Here is a 25,017-nt window from a genome sequence, read left to right as displayed (position 1 = left end):
TTCTCTAATGGCAAAGGAGTGTGATGAAGGGATTTTTGCCTTTGTTTTGCTGTTGGAGGTCCAAACCGAAAGAAGTGTCTTGTAGAAATATTCCACTAATTATGATCTACACTTTTTTAGGTTAAACTTCCTTGTTTTTTACCGTGGTGGATATGGTGTTTCATTAGTCTATTTAGCAGTTCATTAGGTAAGACAAGGTTGCAAAAACCTCCTTGTGCTAGGAATTCAAGTTCTTTGCCTTCATAAAGAGGCATTTGGAGTTTCTTTCAGAAAGGTCTTAGGGACATTATACTGTTTATAGTTTCTACAGTAATATAATACAAAAAGAAATGTGATTAAATGTGTTGCTATTTGCTTTTCTGAGGTTTTGCAAACTGTTCTTATTTCAAGCTGGTAAATTTTTATATCTGCTAAAAACACATTAATGCTCTATTATAACTTCATACGCATCTTTCAGTGGTCAAACAGTTTGTGGATCCCATATCAGAAGATGAAGCTGATTCCCACACTCTGCCAGAATCTATTCTTCCTGTCTGTTCTGAATATGGTGGTGATACACTGGAGGAGTCTATGGAGCAGCTAAGAAGAGGGCTAGAAAGTGGGACTGTCCTTATTCAGTTTGAGGTAGGTAATACTCATCTCTGTAATGCTGTTAGTGTAGAACAGTAGCTGTAACCAGGGAGAATTGAGGGGCTGTAATTAGTTGCAAATCTCATTGTTCCTGTTCAATCTTATCTCAAGAGAGCAACAATTTCACTTGCCCAACAGTTTCACACTTCACTACTTACAATAGGGAAGAATGAGTTTTAAGTTTAACACAAAATACCATTTGCTGAGAGAAATGTCTTTAAATGAATATGTTTCTGGCTCAAGTACCCCAAGTTCACTAAATCAGTATTTTTTTACAGTTGTTTAATTAGGTAGAGTAGTGGGATTTTAACAAAGGTCAGTCTTGTACTTTGTTTCCTTTTCTATGTTCTTCAATATGTTAGCAAGGAAGGTCATAGAAAACTAGCTAATAAAATATTTTATATTTTATTGAATTAGTTTCTTCAGAGTTAGTGTAAGAAATTCCAAAGGATAATTCATCTGCTTCTCTAATGTCAGTGGAGTGCAGTATGTATGTTTGTGCTTGCTTTAATTGTTGTAGATTCAAACATTTGTAGTAGCTCTGAATAAACCTTAGTTTATTATGATTTATAAAATTGGCATTGAGTTCTGGAGTAACCCTTTCTGTCACTGAAAACTTGTAGAACAACACTAAAATTTCTTTCTCCTTTTGATATTTTTTTCCTTCACTGTCTCTTTTTAAAGCTGGAAAATTTCATGGTAACAGCTGAAGAGTTGTGGTTTGTGTATTGTATAAGCACTCTTTTTATGAAAATTCCTTTCTCTCTATGATTTCTGAGAATTAAAATTCCCCTGGTTTTAAGGAATTGTAGACAATGGTTCATAACTGCTTTCCCAAATCCACAGTACTGGATACAATGCAGCAATTACAATGAATCTGTTGGCTATTGAAGGAATAGCTCAAAAATATGAACTGACCTTTCAATATCTTCCTAACTGTCAAATTATTGACTAAATTTGTACACAAATTTCCTGTAGTGAACTTCATAGGATATTTGATCCTTTATGATATTCTGATATATGATATTATGATAGTCATAGGATATTTGATCCTATATTTTATCATTTTTATGGCACTGTTTATAAAAGGATTTTACAGAAAAAGTGCAAAAGCTTTTTGAAATATAATAAACTAGGGTACAGCTTAGTGATCTTCTTGCTTTGAGTTTGTTGTTAGTGATCTTCAGAAGCAGAGGCAATGGCAGTGTCTCCTCATCAGCTTTGGTGACTCAAACTCTTCATTCACTTCAGTAAAATAGTAAATAATTAGCCAGTAGACTGTGAATAATCAAGTTTTTCCAGAATATCTTCCTCAATTTAGTCAGAATTTAAGAAGTCTGTCAATAGCAAGTGATAGTTTACCAGACGACAGTGAAGCTCAAGAATGGTTACTTCACTTAAAATTATTTTTCTTGTCTTCCTAAAAAAGGCAGAAATTGCAACCTGGATCTAATAAAGTGGAGCTTGACTTATAACAGATAGAAGCTTTTCCATTACATATATTATCTTTCTTCTCTGGCTTGTTTATGTTGTATAAGTCGAAAAGTGCAGTGAGCTTTAAATACAGAGTTTTAAGATCCAACAAATCTCAGTAGAATAAATATTTTTGCATGTTGCTCTTTTTCTCTTAACCAGAAAGTAGGGTATTTTAGCCTCCTATTTGTTTCATTCCATTTTGTATATAGAACAATATTCAAAATCTTCATTAAACATGTGAGTTCATATATAATGAATTCTTTGGTAAGTGTTCAGTGAAGGATATAAAACTCTGGCACAGCCAAATTTAATAACTCAGTTTTAAGGTACTTTCATGCATATTTAATACACAAAAGCTATAGCTGTATAATTACAGTTCTTGTGGGTTTGTTTGGTTTTGTTGCTGTTGTTTCCCCTCTGTGCCTTTTTTTTGTCTTGTTTGATGTACATAGAAGCAAAAGTCATTAGGGTTTGAAAACACCTCCAAAATAATACAGTCCAGCCATTAACCTTACACCAACTTCAAAATTTTGGTTATACACACATTATATAGACCTCATTTCATATGTCCATTTACTCCAGATAAAGTCTGCAACATAGGCCCAAAAGCAAAGTCACATATTAAAAGATTGTGATACATTGGAGTTGTGGTTTTTTAGGTACTTGCAGGATTGAATTGGATGCATAAACTTTTCTGAAATTTTTATGTTATAGTTGATTCCAGAGAATAAGTCTGCAGCTATTTTGTTTGTTCTGATGCTATTCACTGCTCCCTTGTTCCACCCTCAACCACTGTTGTCTTTCTGGTCTGCAGTTCTAAAAGCAAAAGGCAAACTTGCAGAGCAGTGGTTTATATCAATGGTGCTCACATGCTGGTTTTGCTTTTTTCCCAGAAATTCTTCTAGCTGTCCTGATGGACCAGCAGTAACAGAAATTCTTGTCATGTTAAATACAAGCACCTCTCAAGTGAATTTTGCAGACGGATAGGAAAAACATTGAAGAAAATATGGAATTTTTTTCAGTCTATGCATTTTTGTGTGAATGTAATTAGTGTGTGTATAGCATAATCACATCCCCCAAATCCTATAATGTTTCATTCTACTTTGCAGCAACTCTATAGAAAGAAACCAGGATTGGCTGTTACATGTGCAAAGGTACCTCAGAATATGGACAAGAATAGATACAAAGATGTTCTACCTTGTGAGTCTAAAGTACAGTTTCTGCCTATTTTGCTTTTTAAAACTGCTGTATTGTAGTTGCTGATTAAAGATTTCATTATATAATTGAAGTAATGTAATTGGTCATTTTATTTTGTAAAAGGTAATTTATTCTGTTTGTACTCTGCTGTTTGTGTTTCTGCAAGTCCTCAGGGGTTTTTTTAACTTAATAGAGGGGAAGTATGTCTCTTAATTGCTAATTTTATTCCCTCTTTCTTGTGTGAGTGCAGATGATGCCACAAGGATAATATTGCAAGGAGATGAAGATTACATTAATGCAAATTACGTGAATGTAAGTCATACAGAGACCTGCATTTACTCACTTTCTGTATTACTAAAGCAGAAAAAAATTGGCTTTTTTAGGGAATGAGGATATTTTGTTTTAATTTGGTGGATTGGTAAATGTGAAAGCTACAAAATTTCATAACCTAAAAAATAGTGAACCGGTTGTGAAACAGGTGACCATCCTAATACACAGTGGGTGCTACCATGTAGGGATACACTGTGATATGTGCAGAGTCTTTAACCAGTAAAAATAGTTTTATTTTTCCATATACTTCAAATGCTGAGGTTATCTCCAAAAAACTAAGCCTTTTTTCCCTCTAGAACCACTTATGCCTAATAGCTATGCTATGCAGGATCCAGAAGATAAACTAGAGCCTTGATTTCCTTAATCAAGTGTAGGCTAGGAGTCAGGGAAAAAAGGGGTAAAATGTGTGTATATTTCTGTCAGAAAGCACCTTAATCACAGATTCAGTTATTAATTTCCTGTGTTTAATATCAGGCAATAAACAGCTTTTGCTATACTTTTGGTGTATATACCCTGCCATCATTCCTTATTAAATATTAAAGAAAATTTAGAAAGCTTTGCAGTTTCAAGTTTTCAAGTACATTTTCACTAATAATCTTCTGCTCGTAGTTCAGCATGAAGGACTATAGAATCTGTGCTTTACATCTGTTCTGAATTAAAGATTTAAAAGTTTTTCATATAAAATATTGTAATCTTGATTGTCTTATTACTCTGCTTTTTGCCTTAATCCTCCCTCAAAGCTTCTTATTTGAATGAAATGCAAAAGTTAAAAAAGTACCTGAGTGGTACAAGCAAACTTATCATAGAGTTTTTCTTTCCCTCTGTAGATGGAAATTCCTTCTGCTGGCATTGTGAACCGGTACATTGCTACTCAGGGGCCTCTTCCACACACATGTGCACACTTCTGGCAAGTAGTCTGGGATCACAAATTATCACTGATCATCATGCTAACAACACTCACTGAACGAGGACGGGTAAGTACCCAGGCCCTTTTGTGCTGAAAAGTGTACTGTACCTTTGAACTGTTTTCCATTGTTATGGTTAAATAACCCTAAAAGAGGCCAACTTGTTCTGTTGAATTATTCTTCTGAGAGCCAGGCTCTCTGAATTACTTAGAGCAGATAGTCCTCAATTTGCTTTTTGGTATGCTGCTTTGCAAACAAACCAGCTGTTGGAAAAAAAGAAATCACTGCATTCACTCTGTTATGCTGATCAGACAGGTACTACATGCTGTTTTTTTCTCCGTGAGCATTGGCCTCCATGTGGCAGTTTCTCTCCAAAAGATTCAGAAAATATCTGGAAGCATTGAGTGGGTTGGGCAAACCTTGTAGTCTAGCTGTAAAAAGGAGTCTGACTTTGTGGTATTTACTAGTGGTCAGACTTGAGCTAGCTTTTTATTTACATCTCAGGTTTCTTCCTAGAATTGCTTTGATAATTATTTTAATTATGTTTTGATAAATTCTGTCTCTCCTTGAATTTTGTAATAGCACAGTGAAAATCTGATGTGTTTTGATTTAATTTGTCTTTTGTAGTTTTAAAGATTAAGTTTTTATATTAAATGGGAAGGTATTGGTTTTAAAATTTTAGAAGCTGAAAACTCAACAGTTGGATTTTTTAAAAGGTGGAGAAGGTGGTGACTCCTGTATGCCCTCACTGCAGCCTTTATATGTATTTCGTACGTGATCTGTCCTACATTATCAAATTTATCTGGCATCCCAGTCAAAACCCAGTGTTTTTAGAAAGCAAGGGAGTGAGTATTTTTTTTTTAGGTCTTAAACAGCATAAATATTGAGATACAAGGAAGTGGAGTTAAGCAACAATCAGGTTTTAACCACAGTCACATTGTGTAGCTGCTCATGGAAGCAGACATTATTGAACATCACCTGACATAGAAATGCTTCCTTCCTCTTTTGATTGTATTGGTGTAATAATTTCTTTGTATTGAGGAGGAATACAGATTAATAATAGTCTGGAGTTCATACAGTTAGTTGGAAACTTCAAGGCAATTGTTGATAGCTTCTAATCATCCTGCTGGTACCTTTGTACACCAGGCACATTTATGAGTTTTGTTTGCTTTCAGAAGTTATTTAGATTTGGCCACTTTGTGGGTGAACTTGCAGGCATAGAAAAAGATGTATACTCTTGTTAAGAATATTCCCAGAGGCAAATGCCAAACACTTTCCTAGTACTGGAGGCTTTACATTCCAGACTATCTCTTTCCAATGGTATTAAGATTTGTATGATAGGATTTTTTTTTTCTCCTCAGTAATGTTCATTTTTTTCAGAAATGAATATATTATTTTGGCTTAAATTTGAAGGGGAAAGTAGTTAAGATAAATTAGCACCGTAAAACTTTCAGGCATAATGGTTATAATTTGGATTTCAAACCTGTGAAAACTTGGATTTTATTAAAGATAAAATCAAGAAATTTTAATTTTCCAAAAATTCCAGCTCATGTGACTCTATCAATTTAAAAGTTACAGACTAAAATAACTTTGTGCAAGTTGCAGTGTCACATCAAAATTTTAATAATTTCCACAGGTGGAGATTCCACATGATCATAGGGCTTTTTGTTTCTGTACTTGTCCTCCTTTGTGGAATATTTTTGCCAACATCTAGTCAGAATTTCCCTTATAGCTTCTTTAGAGTTGCCTCTTGTCCTTTCATTGTTCACTTTGAAGAAAAGTGTGGTTTTGCCTTTGCTGTAACCTGCTAGTAGATGGCTAAAGTTAGTTTGACATTTAACCCCTGCACTTCTTTTCTTAAAACAGAATAAATGCATCTTTATTCTCCCACATTACGCCTTGAGAAGTCATTCTTGCAATTACAGATAAGCAGCAGACAAAGTATTACGCAGCCAATTTGCCTGAATATTTATTATAAATCACTAAAACAGAAGTTTATGGGGAACTTAGCCTATTTTGTCCTGTTATTTTTCAATTTGGATGGGAAAAAGTCTAACCAGCAAGCTAAAACAGATTTTGTACCATTCATTGAATTCCCTGAACAACAACACAAAAAGGAAGGCTGGAAATGGAAGGGCTGAAAACAACAGTCTTGACATGTGCCTAATTTCCCTTACAGACCAAGTGTCATCAGTATTGGCCTGATCCACCAGATGTAATGGAATATGGCTGCTTCCGTGTCAGGTGCCACTCTGAAGACTGCACAATTGCTTATGTTGTCAGAGAAATGGTCATTACCCACATTGAGGTAAATGCTCCTTGCCTTTAATTATCCCCAGACAAGCTGAATGAACACATTTATAGATTGGGTAGATAAAGACTGTGTTTTTGGCAATGTATATGTGTATATCTCTGTGTGTGGATATGATGTGTGTCTATATACACACAGACACCTACATTTTTAAAAATAGAATATGTGTATATTATATGGGTCAACATGGTATAATTATTTCGTTGGAGCTTCTTCAAAGACACACTTTTTGAAATTCTATAATACGTTGTGCTGTACAGGTACTGCAATAAGCACCATAAGGAAGTTTAGTGCCTTTTTTTAAACAGTTCTGCAATCACTGACTCTTCATAAGTACTTTGATTTATAAAGAGAGTTCTTTTCCTAAGTAACTCTGCTCTTTCAAGGATGAAATATGGGTCACTTTGTTAATAGCACATGCAGCTAGAACAGCTAATAAAGAAGTGAAGCTTAATAAAGTTGTTTTGAGAGAAGATGCAGAATCTCACCAGTTTCTTTACATTGTCTTTAGTCAGATTTTAAAAAGTAAAAAAAGTCCATATGTATCTCAATTGAAATGTGTCCAATTTATGAAGAATACTTATATTCCATAACCCGTAATACTTTCCTGCTAATGTCTAGGCAGCATTAGCAAAACACAGCATATTAACTTGTGTTGTGAAATCTGTGTTCAGGTCACATCTGGACTTCCCACAATCTGAATTGTAGGGGTTGAAGTTTGGTTTTTGTTTCTGAGTTGACCTGCATTTCTTATACGTTTCCCTTCTTCCCTTCTTCCCTCTTTTCCAAAGTTCCATAGTCATAGGTATTTTCTACAAAGATGAAGGAATTATACACATCATAAGATGTGTAAGAAATCACTGTATACTGACCAAAGACTAACTTTTAGTCAGTCTTTTAAACTTCTGTATAGTTAAGCAGCTTTTACTGTTACCAGAATTGCTAGTAGTAATAGAAAGTAGTAGGCAAGGAAAAGGCAATATCTTTTAATATTTAATATATTAATATTCAATCCATGTTCTTACAGCCAGATGACCAATCCTTTACTCTCATACATTTGTAACTTGACATTCTCTCACTTGACAGTGCATCCAAATTTGCTTTAATGTGATTAAGCTTTCCTTTGCAGTCAAACATGTGAGATGTCAGATGTCAGTACTTAAAGGTTTTTCAGTTAAGACAGTTTACATTACTTCTGTTTCTAGATATGAGAAACTGCCCAGTCAGGGAGCAGCATGATATTTGTTTCTGTATTTTGGCCAATTACTCCATAAGTGATAAACCTGAATGTCAGCACAGAAGAAATTATCCTCATAAAAGTAGTATTGCAACTATATATACCCAAAGTTTTAGTCATTTTTACTCACATTATTTATTTATTTGTAACCTTCCTAAATCTCTTTAAATGAAGAAAGATTTCATTTCCTGCCTTTTCTTTCTAAAACCAAGATTGAAAGCTATCCGGTAGCACTAAGTTTGGGGGGTTTTGGGATTGGTTGAGGCTTTTTATTTTTTAAGAACTCTTCAGAGTCCTTTGGGGACCATAACAAACAGACCAAAGGAAAGAAATCATGTAGTGAGAGTGCAGAGTTCATCACACAGTGCACTGTTTTGCAAATTGAGATACGTGTTTCTTTATGATCCTTGACAGAATAGCATAAGAGGCCTGAAACAAATTTTCATTGTTTCCTTTGAGATAAGTGCCTTGCAGTGTATGATTGGCCATTAATTCTCACTGGTTTTGAAACATAAAGAACCAAATAACAAAAGTAAGTGAGAAATGTGATGGCAAGCATGTACAGCAGCATAACATAATGTGTGAATATCACATAATGTGTAAACAGTTGTCCAAGAAATGACAAATGCCACTTGCCAGAGTATCTACTCTTTAGAAACTGGGCTTTACCCCGATCGTTCAGACTCAGCTTTCAAGGTATGTTTGTGAAGCTCAGTGACAAAGAGCTCACCTTTACCTGCTTAGAAGATAAAAAGACCATTTCAGGGTAGTTCTGCATTATTGAAGATTATATTATAACTTCTGTGAAAAAGGACATTAACTGAGACATTGAAATGCAAAATCAATTGCTTAGTTTTAACATAAGGAAGAATTAAGGTTGACATTTCAAGTTTAAATTTCCTACTTTCTTTATGATTATTATGATTCTGTGTGTTGATTTTCTGAAGAGCACACAAATATTTTATTAATCAGGGAGAGTCTGTCATTTAAGGAGAATGAAACAAGGAAGTTTGCCTTTTGATGTAATTATAATGATCAAGGCTGCAAACTGCAGAAGGATGAAGAATGGATATTTTTGTGGCTGAAGGTCTTCACAGTACAGCTGTATTACAAATGTATTTGAAACACTACCTGTGACAGCCATACTCTGTAAGGAATTTCAGCCCAAATGACAGATTCACTGGAAAAGATGATGTGTTTCTGAGCAAAATCTAGGATGTTAGCTTAACCACAATGAAGCTGCTTCTGCAGTTAGATGTCTTGAATTTGTCCAGGAGGGGTAGGAACAAGTACATAGTTTTGTTAGGGATTTTTTTGCTGAACAGCTTTGCTGTAATGACAGCAAAGAAGCACAATAACAAAGAGCTGGTGTCTTACACCTCTATAGCTCCTTACTAAATAAATGTGGATCAATGCCATGAAGAAGCTAAATGTTGGCCAAAGGGCTGGTGGTAAACTGGGCAAATTACTGAAGTGTCACGGGAGTCTGTTGTTTGGGCCAATTTTTTTTAAACCATAATTTTTAAACTGATTTGGAGAAATAGCAACTACATGATTTCCATTGAAATTAGTCCACATGAATAAAAAAAATCAATAATTTTGGAATAGCAAGGTGTAGAAGGTCAAGTTAAACAAAAATAGCAACCAAGCCATAAGCAGCTGTTGCTGTCTCACTTCCTCTAAAGCTCATCAATCAGGACTAATAAAGCCAGATTTTTATGAAGAAAAATTATACATTTGTCAGTCATTAGGATGACTGTCATTGAAAACCTCAGTGCTAAAAGAAATAACTGTGGAAAAGATTTAAACTGAGTTGCAGAGAATAGTGGTTTGATTAAAAAGTTGAATATGAGAAGTTACCTTTTATTTTCCATTATCAGATTTTTATAAAGGAGCAAGAGCTGAGAGGAATAGTGTTTAAATATAAGTATTACTAACAGAACATGTACTGTAGGGCTAGCTATGGAACCAGTACCTACAATTCTAGCATTTTTTTCATGTAGAAGTGCTAGATTTTAGTAGCTATGATGGTCTTTTAATGTAAGTTATTTCCATGTGGGGTGTTGTTTGGCTGACATTTTCTGTATTTAAAAACTGACTTTCACTATTCTTGAAGATAATATGTTTTTTAAAAAGCCAAAAACCCTGCTAAAAATAACTTCAAAAATCTGGACTTCATCAGACTACTGCTTTGACATTTTCTGCAAGAGAGATAAAAACTCAGACATAGAAAAACTAATTGTAACATATAAAAATATATTTACTGTTTACACTAGGTTTAAATTGCTAATAAAACATAAAGTGTTTTAAATACTTGTGCATTTTGGAAAGCAAGTGGAAAGCAGTGTAGTCAAGTTCCAGCATTTTGAATCATCTCAGAAGAGCTCAACAAAATAATGAAAACTGATCATGTTAAAGCACAAATAGTTCGAAGGCTACACTGAGGCTTGAGGCAAACCTGGAATAATAACAAACACCTAAAATGGTCTCTCAGGATGATTAGGGCACATAACAGAAATTGAAGATGCTTATACCAAAAGCAACAGCTGTGAGGACTAAGTGAATGTTCTCAGTGTATTATTACTCTGAGTCTTGTGTAACATATCTTTTGTACCTAACGTGTGTAAACTATTTGACTAAATGCAGTTCACTCTATTTGAGCCTGAAGTACTGATAAGCAAAAATTAAGCCAGCTCTTTCCTTTGTTCTAAGCTTTTAAAATGGCTTTTTGCTTCTACAGTTCATTGTCAGGGTTTCTCAGGTGTGCCACTGGCACTTATCCATATTGTGTAGCTTTAAGTTCTTGAAGTACATGGAAAGCAACTGGATATTCAGTCTTGGATAATTCAAATTAATCAAGTCTTTGTTTCACCAGGATGCTGTAATTCAAACATCTCTGATTTAAGAGAATCAGCTCAAACTGTTACATGTAATTGCTGCTTTATCTCATTTCCCTTTTGAAGAGGTTCTGATTAAGCAAGTGCAGATTTTCAGAGGACTTTTTAATGACATTTTATATATATATTTTTGTATTTTTTTTAATCTATGGCATTTCAGAAAAAAGTGAATGCTAATCATTTCATCAAGGTCAGCATTTCCTACTCATTAGAGTTGGGTAGCAAAAGGCCATGCATGCTTTTTCATGCAGAGATCCTGGTCATTGTGCATCTTTTGATGACATGGATGGTGGATCCCCATGTAATTTGTATTACAGTGAGCTTGGTCATTAAAGTTAGATTACGTTGTCCATGTGGGCCTTATGCTGTACCTTTTAATTGTTGATTGCTCATGTTTTGCTTTAAGAAGCAAATTATGAGCTGTGTCATTTTTCTTTTTGTCCCTGTGGGCAATTGTAAATTTCTGCAATTGCTTTGACTGGAAAAAATGTATTCCCTAAGACTCCACTTAGTACAGAGGTACTACTTATTCCATCTTTTATGTCCTACTAGCCTGTTCCCTGGGAGTAGAACATCCTCAAGTGGGAGAGGAAAACAAGCAGCTGAAGACATTTAAAACAGGTTCTATATTTCAGCAGTTGTGTACATAAGAGAAAGGGGGAAAAACCTTTTAAAGTCACTAGCATCACAAAAACATTCCTGTGTGGACCACTAGGGAAAGGCCAACTTTTATCGACTTATCCAGTTATATAGGAGAGTTTTATTTCAGAAGGGTGCCAAATGTTAAGTCTGATAATGGACATAAATTCAATGCAGGTAACAGCTTAACTATTGCAAAATGTGTGGAAGGAATAAGATTTGAAGACTTGTCTCAGTTTGTGAAGATTGACATCCTCACTGCATGATGCTTCAGAGCTCACGAGCATCTTAGGTCTTTTCCTTCCCACCCTAACCATTAGTTATATCTGTAACACATCAGTTCAGCTCCATCCGAATGCAGAGATGATTGAGTGATTTCATAATCAGAATTAACAAAAAGCTAAACTGAAAGGACTTCTGTGAAACTTCAGAGATTTTACATATAATTCAAAAATTAAAGAAAAGAATTCTTTGTACAACAGAATCTTTTAACTAATTATATTGCTTCCATACAGGAAAGTATTCTCCTGTGGATCATACAGATGTCATTCATATATGTACAATAAGCATGTATGTATGAATGATATGTATATATCTATATATACTATTTTCTATCAGAAACCAGATTTAGCAAGTGTTCAGGCAACTTAATTATACCTGAATCTGTGAGTGTGCACAGATATATTTACAGTGGACTGTATAGCCCTAAATCCCTGTTATATTGATATTGTTCTCAGTAGTTCTGCTGTTCTCAGTTGTTTCTTCCAACCAGGTCTAAACTATTGTGCAGTACTGTTATGTTTATGTCTTATAGCATTTTACCTCAGGTGAATCAATGATGTCAAAGTATAACAGGTCAACAGTCAATAAATCAAAAAAATAAAGTGTTTAGATCACAGAAGTTAAACTTGATACCTCATTTATTTAGAAAATGTTGTGCCTTATGAATTCTTTCCAAGAATTGCATGTCCACATTTCACAATGAATTTTAAAATCACAAACATTTTCTACAACATCTACCTCTTATTTCATCTGCAGAAAACACTTGCTGTGAAAAATATTATTTGTATCTTGTAAAGATTAATACAGGAGTCGTAACACTGGCCATTTTTAACAAACTTTACTGTATTTTAGACAGAACAACAGCACACCGTCACCCATCTTCAGTATGTAGCTTGGCCTGATCATGGCGTTCCTGATGACTCCATGGACTTCTTGGAGTTTGTGACCTTTATGAGGCCAAAGAGAGTAAAGAATGAGCCAGTTCTTGTTCACTGCAGGTACTTGTGTTTTAAAACTCTGATTATAGATCCTTGAATGAGATGAAAATGTTAAACTGTGCAATATGAGCATTTACTGCTGATGATGGAAATACTGATGTTCTATCTAAAGGATGAGTTTACTTTGTCTCCCTTTCTCCTGCAACCTTTTTGTGAAATGGCTTAGTCACATAATTATCACAGATCTGATAATCTGCAATTTAGTATGTTTTCTGATTTTTATCCTTTACCACTGTTGTAATCTCATTTTGAATGGTAATGCTAAAATTCTTTTCCTGCTGTTCAAGTGTGTGTGTCATAAAAGCAGTTAATTAGATCTTACCTTTTTTAAGACAAAAATATCAAACCTGTACAGTTTGAGCAGTTTAATTGTCTAAAAATTAATCTACTTTAGGTGAGGTTTTAGTTTTATTTATATTTTAAAATATTTTCTTTTTAGTAATTGTCAGAAAATATTGCTGAAGTTGCTGTGAAAATAAACTTTGCACTCTCTTTGGATTTTATTAGGGTCTTCCTGCAATTTCTAAGTCTGTCCTACTATTAAGACTGATATGAATTTGATGTATTGCAAAAACCTAATTTTATAGACTATTCTCCTGTTGTGTTTCACAGCGCAGGAATCGGTCGCACTGGTGTGTTGGTCACTATGGAAACAGCCATGTGCTTAATTGAAAGGAACCAGCCTGTTTATCCACTGGATATTGTACGGAAAATGCGAGACCAGAGAGCTATGATGGTGCAAACATCAGTAAGTGATGGAAAGGAAGCATCATTTTCTGTACTTATACTGGACTTATCAAGTTATAAAACTGGTCCAAAATTTTATAAAGGATCTAGTAGTATGAATCTTCAGTTGCCATTATATATCAAACTTTATATCAAACGTTATATATCAAATAAATTTAGCATAATGTAGCATAGTGGCAAAGGCTGCTTTGCTAATGAAGTATGTATTTTTCTATTTTTAAAATATTTCTTATCTTGCCATGAAAATGTAATTTATTTTGATACATTGTAAGTAGTTAGAATGCCCAAAGTCAGACTTGTACTGATCATCTGTTCCTGGTCCTTTGTCTAAATTCTCTGCAAGAAGATAGAATAAATTTTTGCTTTTTATTCTAATACAGAATACCATAGGAAGTTATTAACTTGAAGGTAAAATCAAAACTGTTTGTGGCCTGGTTTGAAAAGAAGGAAGTGGCTTTTCAAACGGACACTTTAGAGTAGAAATTCTATAAGAACATATAGATTTTTTAAAAATTTTGCCACTACCCGGTTGGAAAAAAATTAAGGGCATGTTGTGTAGCACCAGTAATGGAAACATGAAAGTAGATGGCAACTTTAAGATAAAAGTGATACAGCTTGAGTTCATGAGAGTAATTTTTTGTCAGCTTTGGAAATGAGCATATTAACATTAGAGATGGATTCTTCTTTCTTTAGGAGAGGCTAGATAACAAGAATTCTGAGTGTGGGTTATCTTGGAGAGCTAAATGCCCTATAAGAAATTAAAATAAGGGGGTTTAGACACGGAAAGCCAACAATTAAATTGGGCATTTCTGTCTCATCTTACAAATAAAACGCCTGAAATGCATTGAAATCAAATCCATTTGATCACAAAAAAAAGTTAACTTAAAAAGACAAATTCTATTCATTAACAAGTTAATGACTGCAGAAATTAGCATTATGACTAGATGTGGGGGATGTCTTGGATCATCAAAGGGCATAAAGGTATCAGGATCTGCAGTTGCCTGTGTACCATTAGAGTGCTCAGTGAACAGAGCTTGTCCGTGCCTGCTGCTGGGACTGGTGCTCCTTGCCACAGGAGTGCACCCTCTGGAAGAGGGTGGCGACTGTGTGGTTGAAAAGAAGTGATTTGAAGGGTGCCCTGCCTTACCTTGCTGAAGTGGAAGCTGAGCTGATGACAAAGGTGGTCATGAGATGAAATACACTAGCTTCACCTTTGAAGAAGCTGAGTGTTAACTTCTGGAGTTGCACCTGTCTATACCCCTCAGTTTCTAAAATTACCTAAACAAATTCAAGCTTCGACATTCTAGAAGTGGTCCTCTTTTTGAGAATCAGACATAAAGAGCTGAAGTAAACTTGAGCTTGCCAGAAGACTGAATCCCATTTTTTTTACAACAGAAATCAGCCAGAATTGTCCTTTCACTCCACACTTTGACATAGCTGAAGAATATAGGGAATAGTAATAAATATAGCTACAGTCAGACTCCCAGTGTGGAAAACAAATATCTAAAATAGGATTCTTTACCTTGCTTGCTGTGTTACACAGTTTGCTGTCACCACAATCAGGAAAAGGATGATCTGTCGCACCAATACTGTGAACCTAAATTCGCTTGTTGTTTCTGAAGAAGGCAGATACTATTGTGAAAAGCCAGTGAGCAAAATTAGCATTATATGATGTAAATTAGACACAGAAGCAAGCACTCAGCTGTGAGAAAACAGAATACCAGAAAGCTGCATGTTAATATTTCGATCTATCCTGGGTGCACTATCCCATTCCCATCCTGCGTTCCAGCTAGCCTCACTGCTCATATTTGGAATCCTGCTTAGAGTGTCTGGGAGAAGCTAGAGATTATTCAGTTGCAATAAAGGGATTGTTCAATTTTAATAGCCTTGCCTAAAGCATGTTGAACTGCCCTGTGGGGATTGTGTGTATGCTCCATTTCTAAGGTGATATGATTTGCCAGATACATGTTGTACCAGGGCATAGTCAAAAAGAATGGACGGATCAGAGCTATTACCTGGTCAGTTTAGTGTCTGTTGTTAATCATGTGGAAGCTGTAGCTTCTCAAAGACCAGTAGTTTTGTTATCATGAGCAGCAAAAATAGCTTAAACCAAAATGCTTAAACTGTAACAAAATTGGTGTAACTGGCCTTTCAAAATATTTAAAAAAAAATTAACCAATAAAGAGAAATTAGGTATCGTAGCAATACAAAATACAGTGCTTAGGATGTGCATAATACAAGTAGCTATCAGCTGAGTGAGCAGTAGGAATAAATGCAACAGATAACAGCAAAGAAAACAAGTAGTCAGAGATTGAGTCAGAGGAAGCAATGGTGAAGTGCTCATTCTTTTATTTGTTCAGTAACTTGATCACACAAGTTAACAGAAGTATAGAACAGAGAGCTAAATACCACACCTGGCTTGTTCAGGCAGTAGAAATAAGGAAATGACAATAACAGTGAAGATACAAGTCAAGGTAATTAAGAAATAAGAACAAAATGATATTGAAGGTGGGAGTAATTGACTGAAAGGTTGAAAGAAAAGCCAGGAAAACTGCAATGCAGAAAACTCATTTCCACCTTCCTGTTTTCCTTAAGTTTTTCTGTACTTAAAAGAAAATGTATTGTGTTATGTTATGGACAAGAATGACATTCCAAACCACTGGTATATAAAGACAACCTAAGGTCCTTCACAGTCCAAATGTTATCTTTTAGCCCTGCTCTTTGGGAGATGTTGGGAGAATGTTTGCAGATGCTTCAGAAGTTGATGGAAGCTGACAATACAAGGGCAGCTGGGAGAACATTTCAAAGATAGAAAAAGGGTTATTAAAAATGTGAAGCTTTGCTTCTCTGAATATATGACAGAACTTTGGAGAAAAGGGTTCATTTGGGGGCTTGACAATAGTACTTTCACAGAAGAAGCGAGGATACTTTGATCTTTGCAAATTCTTTTAAATTTCAATCATCTTGTGTTCTCAGGATTGTGTTAGTCAAAAAAATTTATTCAGGCTACCTGGATTTTTAGTTCTGCACTAGTCCTATTGATAATGTCTCCATGTATCACTTTTTAGGAAGAGGCTTACAGGCTAATTGTTTTTAACAAATAGGTACCATTACAAGGTTGTAGAAGAGCTAGTCTTTGTAATAGTATAATGCAAAAAAGAAACTCTGATTTGTGAAGACTTGAAGATCTAATTGAGATCAAAATGTTGGGTGAAAGAAGAATTAATGTGGCTGCTGATCTTCAAAAATATTAATTTGAAAGGTTTTGATCCCCTTCTGTTACAAAAGGAGATATGTGGTCTGATCAAAAATTGACAATAAAGTGACTCCTTCTGCAGTACTGTAGGTTGTTTGGGGAAAAAAAAAAAAAAAAAAAAAAAGAGTTCAGTTAGGTAGTTGCACCTATAGATCCTATATGTCAACTTTAAATATGCCCAGTAATATGCAGCTGCAGGATTGGCAAGCTCAGAATACTTGTAATAATCAGATAACTACCAATCCCCCCCCAAAATAGATGAGATGTATAAAGAAGGTTAATATCATGTTAAATTTAGTCAAAAGTCATGCATAGTTTTTACAAATAATTCCTTTTCCCTGAAAATTAAGCACATATTATTTTAGTTTGGGGAACTATATTTTCCTTGGTGTGTGATTTTTTAATGCTTGTCCTTCAAGGAAGAGTAAATGTCAGCTTTGTTTACTGCAAACACAGACAGAAGAGCAGGATTTTCTCCTCCCATCCTTGTAGCCCCTCTCCTGTCATTGCTCAGGAAAAAAGGAAGCTGTGGAACTGTTAGTCCTATTCAATAATACTGTCTAATCAGCAGTTTAACTGAACATCTGTAAATGTTTTTGTGTTTTCTTTCCTCCACAGAGTCAATACAAATTTGTTTGTGAAGCTATTCTTCGTGTTTACAAAGAAGGATTGGTTCGACCACTGGATTCTAGTTAGCACAGCAGTGAAGGATGTCTTTGTTTGCGTAAAAAACCTGCTCTTTAAGTAAAGTAAGGGCTTGTTTCTGAAAGCAACCAGAACGGACTAGAAGCCCATGAAAAGACAGATGAGCACATTTGAACTGTGGCACTTTAAATTTCTCAAGAAGATTGCTAAATCATGTACAGTATAACAAAGTCACATAGATAAATATATGACAGCAATTGTGTGTAATATGCTTTATTCACATAGACAACCATAAACAATCATGGAGACCTTAACACATATCTTTTACTGCCTTAAAACACCCTTTACTTTGGAAGTTACAAAGTTCCTTGTTTTTCCTTTGAAATAGCAAAAGGAAAATTCCTATTATTGAAATGATACTCCCTAAGAAGGTATTTAATATATTTGTATTGTATGAAAGCTCATTGAATATTTGTAAATTTCTTATTGGGATACTAAACATCCATGGAACTGTAACCTTGACTAAAAGGCTGATGAAGAGTTTAAAGGCTAATGCATAACTACTGAGCTGGAGAAATTTAGTATTCAGTTACCGTAAATCTATTAGTGAGTATGCCAGCTGTTATAATATGCTGCTTACAAATCACATCTACTGTATGTGATGTGATAATAATGCTGCAGTTAGGCATTTATGCAGATGGTACAGTCTACATCTCTTGTTGATCAATTTTAGTTGCAACTTGCCCTTTTGACAGTGACCTACTTCTTACAGTTTTGGTTATTGCATCCCTTTTCTTCTGTTTCTGCTGTCCATCTCCTTTATACTTTTCACTGCTGTTTCTATATGTGGACTGAAAACATTTTAACTTAAAATGAGGTTTCATTCTGTGTCATGTTTGTTTCCATGTGTATTTATGAGTTCTCAGATGTAAATATGGATTAATGTTGCACACAAGTACTAGACTTTTGACTTACTGTATATGCAAAGTAGTCTAATCCAATACTGGAAGAAAAACTACTACTGAACCCATCAAATATGTTGCTGCTATTTCAAGGTGTGAAGCTTACAAGGGCACAGGTGTTGCTAGTGTTCAGATGGTGATAAAATGTTGACTTGCTGCCCTCCAGCAAAACGCTCTTACCCGGCAAAACACGACTCCCTTTTGCAAGAGTTCTCCAGATTTACTGTGTTTCTTGCTTATACAGAAATGCAGTTAAATTCACCTGAAGATTTACATGGAAAGAAATAATGAATTTGTACTTTGATGAATAATTCACCCTAAGGTACACTGGTCTCTATTTCATTTCAGATGGGAGAATTGGACTTTCTGAACAGTATAACCACATTTGTATAATGTTAAATTATTTTGTGTGTGCTTTTTGATTAACCTGACATAGTTATTAATTTTTGATAGTGTTTAAAAAATATTCTAAGGGACTGTTTAAAACTCTGTTATTTAAAAAATTAGTCCTAAATAGGGAAGAATTTTTATGGGGCATATTAGCCAGATGTTTATATGTATAAAAGAGAAAATTAGATAATTCTTTTTTTCAGAGAGATATATATGCACACACATATTCAGATGTATTTTAGAATTATGGTTTGTATTATAGATATTACCATTTATAGCTGGAGTTTCATTATAGAAACTATCACAGCTGTACAATATGCGTCTCTCATGTCACTGGAAGACTGTTTTTTTCCCCCAGGAGATAACTAGAAAGTGCATGTAGGATGAGCTAAATTACTGACTTGTCTTTCGTAGGCTTGGTCCTTTCTCCAAGATTACATTTTTAGCTATAGCTGAAGAAGATATCTGGTTACTGTTTATTGATCAAAAGAGTTTTAATTGAGATGTGCAGAGTAGTTGGCAACATGGAAACCTTCTTGGCTTCTTAGGTTGAATGGTGAATAGGTTTGTGCTCATCTTTACATAGTGGATTCCAAGTTTCACTTTGACTGGAGTTTTCTGTAATATATGGATCATTGTCATCTTGCTCGATTGGGCATAGATTAAAAACCAAAAGACTGGTTCACTCTTACCTTACTAAATTGTGTCAGGTAGCTCAATCAGTCTGTGATTCCAAATGTAAAATGGTAATGGACATGCACATATTACTTGGCAAGCTTTGTTACGTGTGTGCCTGTCTGTTAAAACATATCTCTTTTTTTTTTTTTTAAGTTTTCCTCTGCCCAGGTCTCAGAGTCATCCCTTACAGTTGGCATGACTTGCATTTAATAGTTTGTGAAGAAGTGAAAAAAGGCAACAAAATAAATTGTAAGAAAATATTCAGAGCATCTTTGTGACATACGTGTCTTTCATGGAAGTACTCATGTTTTCTTTGTGTTCAAGGTTATTCCTATATTCCATTTGCTATTTATGTTTCTTCATGTTTAATATGTACTTACCAAAGCACTGTAAATGTATTTCTTGTATAGCTCCAGTCTCAAGATACATGGTATAGGCTTGACTTGGGTTAGTATGTGTGCATTTAAATGATGACTGTCATATTGTGACAACAAATGCTGCTCTTGTTTTGGTAAACTTGAATGGGTTTGGTAATACCATTGGGGAGCTCTTGGATTTTAATAACTTGTTTGGAATTGCTGGTCACAAGGAGAATACTCAAAGCTATATAAATAGTAATCTCTGTAAGTTTTTTGGGTTTTTTGTGGTTTTGGGGGTTTTTTTGTTAAATACCTGGGAGGAAATATTAACTACGCAAGTATCTTGTATATTGTGTCCATCTTTATTTCAGTCGTGCTGGGTTTTGCACATGTACCTGTAGGATCCATATGGGAGAATTGAAGGGGTTTTGTCTTCTCTCTGTGTAGTGTGTGATGACTTTGCACTGAATGAAGTATGCTTTAGATCTGATCTTGCAATGAAACATAATTATGAAAACATCTTCCCGCTGGCTTTTGTTTTCGCAAAAATTAAGAAATCATGGAGATATAGATTTAAAATTGACCAATTTGGGGGGATTTTGGTGGGAGTTAAAACTTGTGAGCACAAAGTTTTTAATTGCCAAGCAGTTGGCAAGTGGTAGAAGATGCTATGAAGAAAAGATTCTGTATAACCTTCATAAACATTTTACCCTTGATTTTTCCTGTGCTGGCATGGTCATGACAATAAGTATTCAAAATGTCTGGTGTGGTGGTGGTGGATGAAGAGGGAGCAATAAACCCTTGAGATCTTCATCACTGTGAAATACACTAACATTTATTTCTACAGAATTAAACAAATTTTAACTTAGTTGCTTTATATTTGATGTGGAAGTAACTAAACTGCCTATTCAGGATGTCTTCAGAAATCTCACAGGGGAACACTTCTGAGATAGAGGTGAAAGGGACAGATTTTGCTATTTGTTAAAAGTAAGAAAAACAGTGCCCTAAACCATGAATGCCTTTTGTGTAACCAGATGTATGAAATACAAGTCATTAAAATACAACCAAACCTTGAATAGTGGTGGTCTACAAAAAAAAAAAAAAAAAAAAAAAAAATTGTAATCTAGGGGTTTGCTTTTTATTATCCTGTCTTTTAGGTGTTGATACTAAAGTATATGCAGTCAAAATGTACCCATGAATTCAGCAATAAGTCTTCATATACACTCAGTTTTTTAACTGTTGGTTTTCCTTTTTCCCCTCATATTTCCTACTATGCAGTACTTGGTTAAATATACATGTATTTTAAAAGAACTCTATTTCTGAACTATATAATGAACTTTGCATTGGCTTTATTGCAAGTATAGTATACTTTTTTACGAAAAAGCTCTTCCCTGTATACAGTATTCTTATGTCAGACTAAATGCATAAATGTTAAAAATAGATTCACATGGTTCATAATCAGTCAATTATAATTTAAACATAGTTATTTCACTGATAATGGCTTTATTTTTCTATCCTGAAATGTAGCATTTCAGTGCAAGTTTATTTAATTCTTTCAGTCTTTCCAGAAAACATGTGCTGGGAAATGTTTGTATTTTGAATAGTAACCTGCAACCAGTCTACTTGGTTAAAAGCATTTCTTAATTGAAGCTATATAGAAGGCAAAGTTTTCATTAAATATTTTGTTCAAGGCCAAGTGAATGATTAATTCATTATATAAAACAATGTTTTGATTATATGGGTTTCTTGCATTTAAGTTCTGACACTGATAATGCTCAGCCATCTCAAATGGCTGTCTGTTTTAACTGTAGATTACATTAACAGTTTAAATATACCAATCTAATGGAATATAATTTAGTTTTAGTGTACTTTAACACTGTATAAGTTTCAAACAATAGCATCTGCAACCACTGAAGCCTGTCATTCTAAAGAAAAAGTAAATTTCTCTGAATCATAAGTACCACATATCAATGGATTTAGCCATTTTTCAGCTCAGACTAACTCTGTGACAGTAGCACTCTTTACCACTCATGTAAAGAGCAAATGTTGAGGGTCAGCAATACTATGGGAAAAACAAATTGTATGGTCTGTAAGAGACCAGGAAATATTATCTTTTTTTCTTTTTTTTTTTTTTTTTTAAGAAAAATTCATCTTGAGAGGGGACATTTTCTTGCCAACTACTCGGATAAGAGTACTCTTTGTACTTTATTTTGGTTTTAGTTGCAGGTTAATCTTTAATTAAAGTTGTATTTAAAATATTAAAGTGTTTATTTTAATAGACATTAGTGAGACACTTCAGGTTACTGTTAACTGCTTAACTTGTGTTTACTTGACTTACATGATTTTGTTTCTTGAAATGTCATTGTTTTGCCTTATTAAATCACTTTGAGGTTTCCTACAAGTGTAAAACTGGCTTTGTCTCAGACAGGCAAAGTAATGTTACTGTTGCTTAAGAAAGGATCTTTTTTTTCACCTGCTGAAGGGGCAGTGTGGTGTTCAGACCAGTCTCAAACTGATCTCTTTTCTAAACAGTGCTGCTAGCAGGGGTTGAAATCATAAAGATATATGGAAAAGCATGTAAGAAATGTTTTCCTCGGGGCAGATAAGACCTGGGTTTAACTTACATATAAAAAGAGAAAAAAAAATCAAACATTGTGAACATAAAAATGCTTTTAACAGATAAAGTAGGGGTGGGAAATATATTATTTTTATCTACTATATTGTCTGTTTTCATTTGATGTCTTTTTCTGAGACATAAATGAAACCTGCATTTGGCTGGGTGACTGTTGAGGTTGCCCTGCATGGTTAAGAGGAGGAAGATGCTTTGTTAGGGCTATTAAACCCCTTACCTAACATCAGCTACCAACTTAAGCCAGATTAGCATCATATTTCTCTCAGCCTTTTGCAGAATAAACATTTTATAAATAGTCCTTGGAGCTTGCTCTCCGAAGCATCAGGAAGCAGGCTTGCACCAAGCTAGAATTTATGCTTTAAAATAAAATTTTAAAAAAAAGTTAAAACCTAAATTTTCAAGTAAGGAATGACTAAGTACCAAATTCTGTACAAAACATACTTTTTTAAAGGAAAAGAAAAGTAGTTTTTCTTACAAGATGCAAAGGTTAGCTGCTAGAAGTGCCTTCTTAGCTGTGGGTGCAGCTTACCTAGTCATAAAGCAAATTTGCTCTCAGCTAGTGTGCAGTATGGCCACTAAAGCACAGAAAGTGCATCATCAGCCCAAATGCCTCATTATTTGTCAACTTTCTCGCACATGGTTGGTTGCAATCCTGATTCAGGAAGTAAGGGAAAAGGGTTGCCTGCCTTTGGGAAAGAGACTGAAATCTCCTGCACAGTAAATCCACAGCCTGTGTTGATCTTAGTGGGGTTGTACTTGTACTATGTAACCTCAGCAGTCTAGTTCAAAGTGAGATCAGGTGTATCTACATGGGTTTGCAAGGATATCAAAGCACCTCATTCCAAAAAAAAACCACAAAAATCTCAGCCCAGCAGTCTTAATTGCAGTAGGCTTCAGTTAAGCAGCAGGTGAGTGTGGCAGCACTTGGGTTAGTCCTGATCAGTGCCCTTCTAATTCAGAGCTTTGTATACATGATTGAAAACTTGGGGTTTAGCAGGATCTGAATTACTGTCTGTAGAAATCAGGTGGGGAATTAGTATATGCACTCAAATGTAAATCTATCTCTAATCCCAGTTTTGCAAAATAAATGATGAGGATCAGTGCTTACATTCCAGTAACCTGTGCAGTGAACACTAAACATAATTTATTTAGGCTTTCACACTTCATTGTGTAACCTTAATAGAGAAATACAAGGTGTATAATGGGGACAGCCCTATAAAAGCTAAAAGTCTGTCTGCCATTCATTCTCACAAATGATGTAATGGTTAAAACTGATTTTGATTACAACTGATATGGAAAATTGTCTATAGTACTGGAATAAATTGCTTAGCAGTTGGAAAAGCTGAAGTTGTTTGGGATTTTTTTGCAAGTTTGAAGAATATTTTACTATTCTAGTCACTAAGCTTGTATTTTCATATAAGTTCAGTTAGCATTTTTGTCAGAGAGTTTTGTCAGCAAAATCTTGGAAGGTAATATCCATTTAGGGACTCTAGCAGGAGGTTTTTAAATTTTCTTTTTCTTTTCCTGTAGCACTCTATAGTTTCTTCTAAGATCTTAGGTGCCAGTGCAGTAAAGGAATAAAAGAATTTATTTGATGTATTTGGAAGGTAAGGAAAGAGATTATTTTGTACCCTATGCTGTACTTTTCTTTTAAATAATTTGAAATGTAAATTGATGTTGCTATTACAAAGTTTAATTTATTGTTTAAAAGTGTAGACACTCTTGAATGTATAATTTCTCTTTTTTATTTTTATAGGAATAAAGGGTTGGTTAATGTTTTCAGTAGAGCTTTCTTGGGGTTTGGAACTGTTTTGAACAAAAATATAGCCACCATTTTATGCAGATTGGTTATATGGCTAATGGTGAAATAAAACATTTTTGGCTATATGGTTTTACTGTGGCTTATTCAAAAAGCAAATAAGAATTCCATTAAAAAGTTAGTGGCCTTTTTGATAGGAAAGGCATCATCTAAGAAATCACACATGGATCCAGCTTGAATTTTATCTAAGCAATCAAGCTTATAGGGGAAATGTCTGGTCGATATACCACAGTAAAAAAAAGAAAACAAGCAAGTCACAAAATCTTCGTAATATTTCACTTGCAGCAAGTTCTGTGAAAGAGGATTGTCTTGATTAATTAGGTGAATAAACCTTTGCAGTCGTGTCATGCAAGGCCACATAACCATTTGAGTGCAGATTTTCTTTTTTGCTCCTACATATGAAATCTGCAGCCTGTCCTTCCTTTTGGGATTTCACGTGTTCTCAGGGTACTCACCAGGCATGTCTGAGTAATCTTCTACACCGTCTGTTGCCCCATGGTGGTTATCACGTTTTCACAACAAATCAGAGCCCAGTGATGCTGTTCTTGAATTATTTCTGTTTACATGCACATTGAAATTCAAGTTCATAAGTTTCAAAATAGAGAACACATTGAATGAAACACTAAC

General features: G+C 34.7%; 1 protein-coding gene across 6 annotated transcripts in view; it reads left to right on the top strand.

Annotated features, from left to right (window-relative positions):
- Positions 1-22,071, top strand: part of PTPN3 (protein tyrosine phosphatase non-receptor type 3) — a 119,160-nt gene extending 97,089 nt beyond the window's left edge. For all 6 annotated transcript variants that reach the window (XM_064430036.1, XM_064430026.1, XM_064430046.1 and 3 more), the window contains 8 exons: positions 458-624; positions 3,216-3,306; positions 3,554-3,615; positions 4,461-4,607; positions 6,718-6,846; positions 12,757-12,902; positions 13,515-13,650; positions 17,524-22,071. In XM_064430036.1, the coding sequence (XP_064286106.1) occupies positions 458-624; positions 3,216-3,306; positions 3,554-3,615; positions 4,461-4,607; positions 6,718-6,846; positions 12,757-12,902; positions 13,515-13,650; positions 17,524-17,601 (956 nt within the window). In that variant the 3' untranslated portion in view covers positions 17,602-22,071. The remainder of the gene's footprint in view (positions 1-457; positions 625-3,215; positions 3,307-3,553; positions 3,616-4,460; positions 4,608-6,717; positions 6,847-12,756; positions 12,903-13,514; positions 13,651-17,523) is intronic.
- Positions 22,072-25,017: the final 2,946 nt, after the last annotated feature.

Source organism: Passer domesticus, chromosome 1, assembly GCF_036417665.1.
Source record: "Passer domesticus isolate bPasDom1 chromosome 1, bPasDom1.hap1, whole genome shotgun sequence".
NCBI classification, from domain to species: domain Eukaryota; kingdom Metazoa; phylum Chordata; class Aves; order Passeriformes; family Passeridae; genus Passer; species Passer domesticus.
This window is presented reverse-complemented; position numbering and strand designations above follow the sequence as displayed.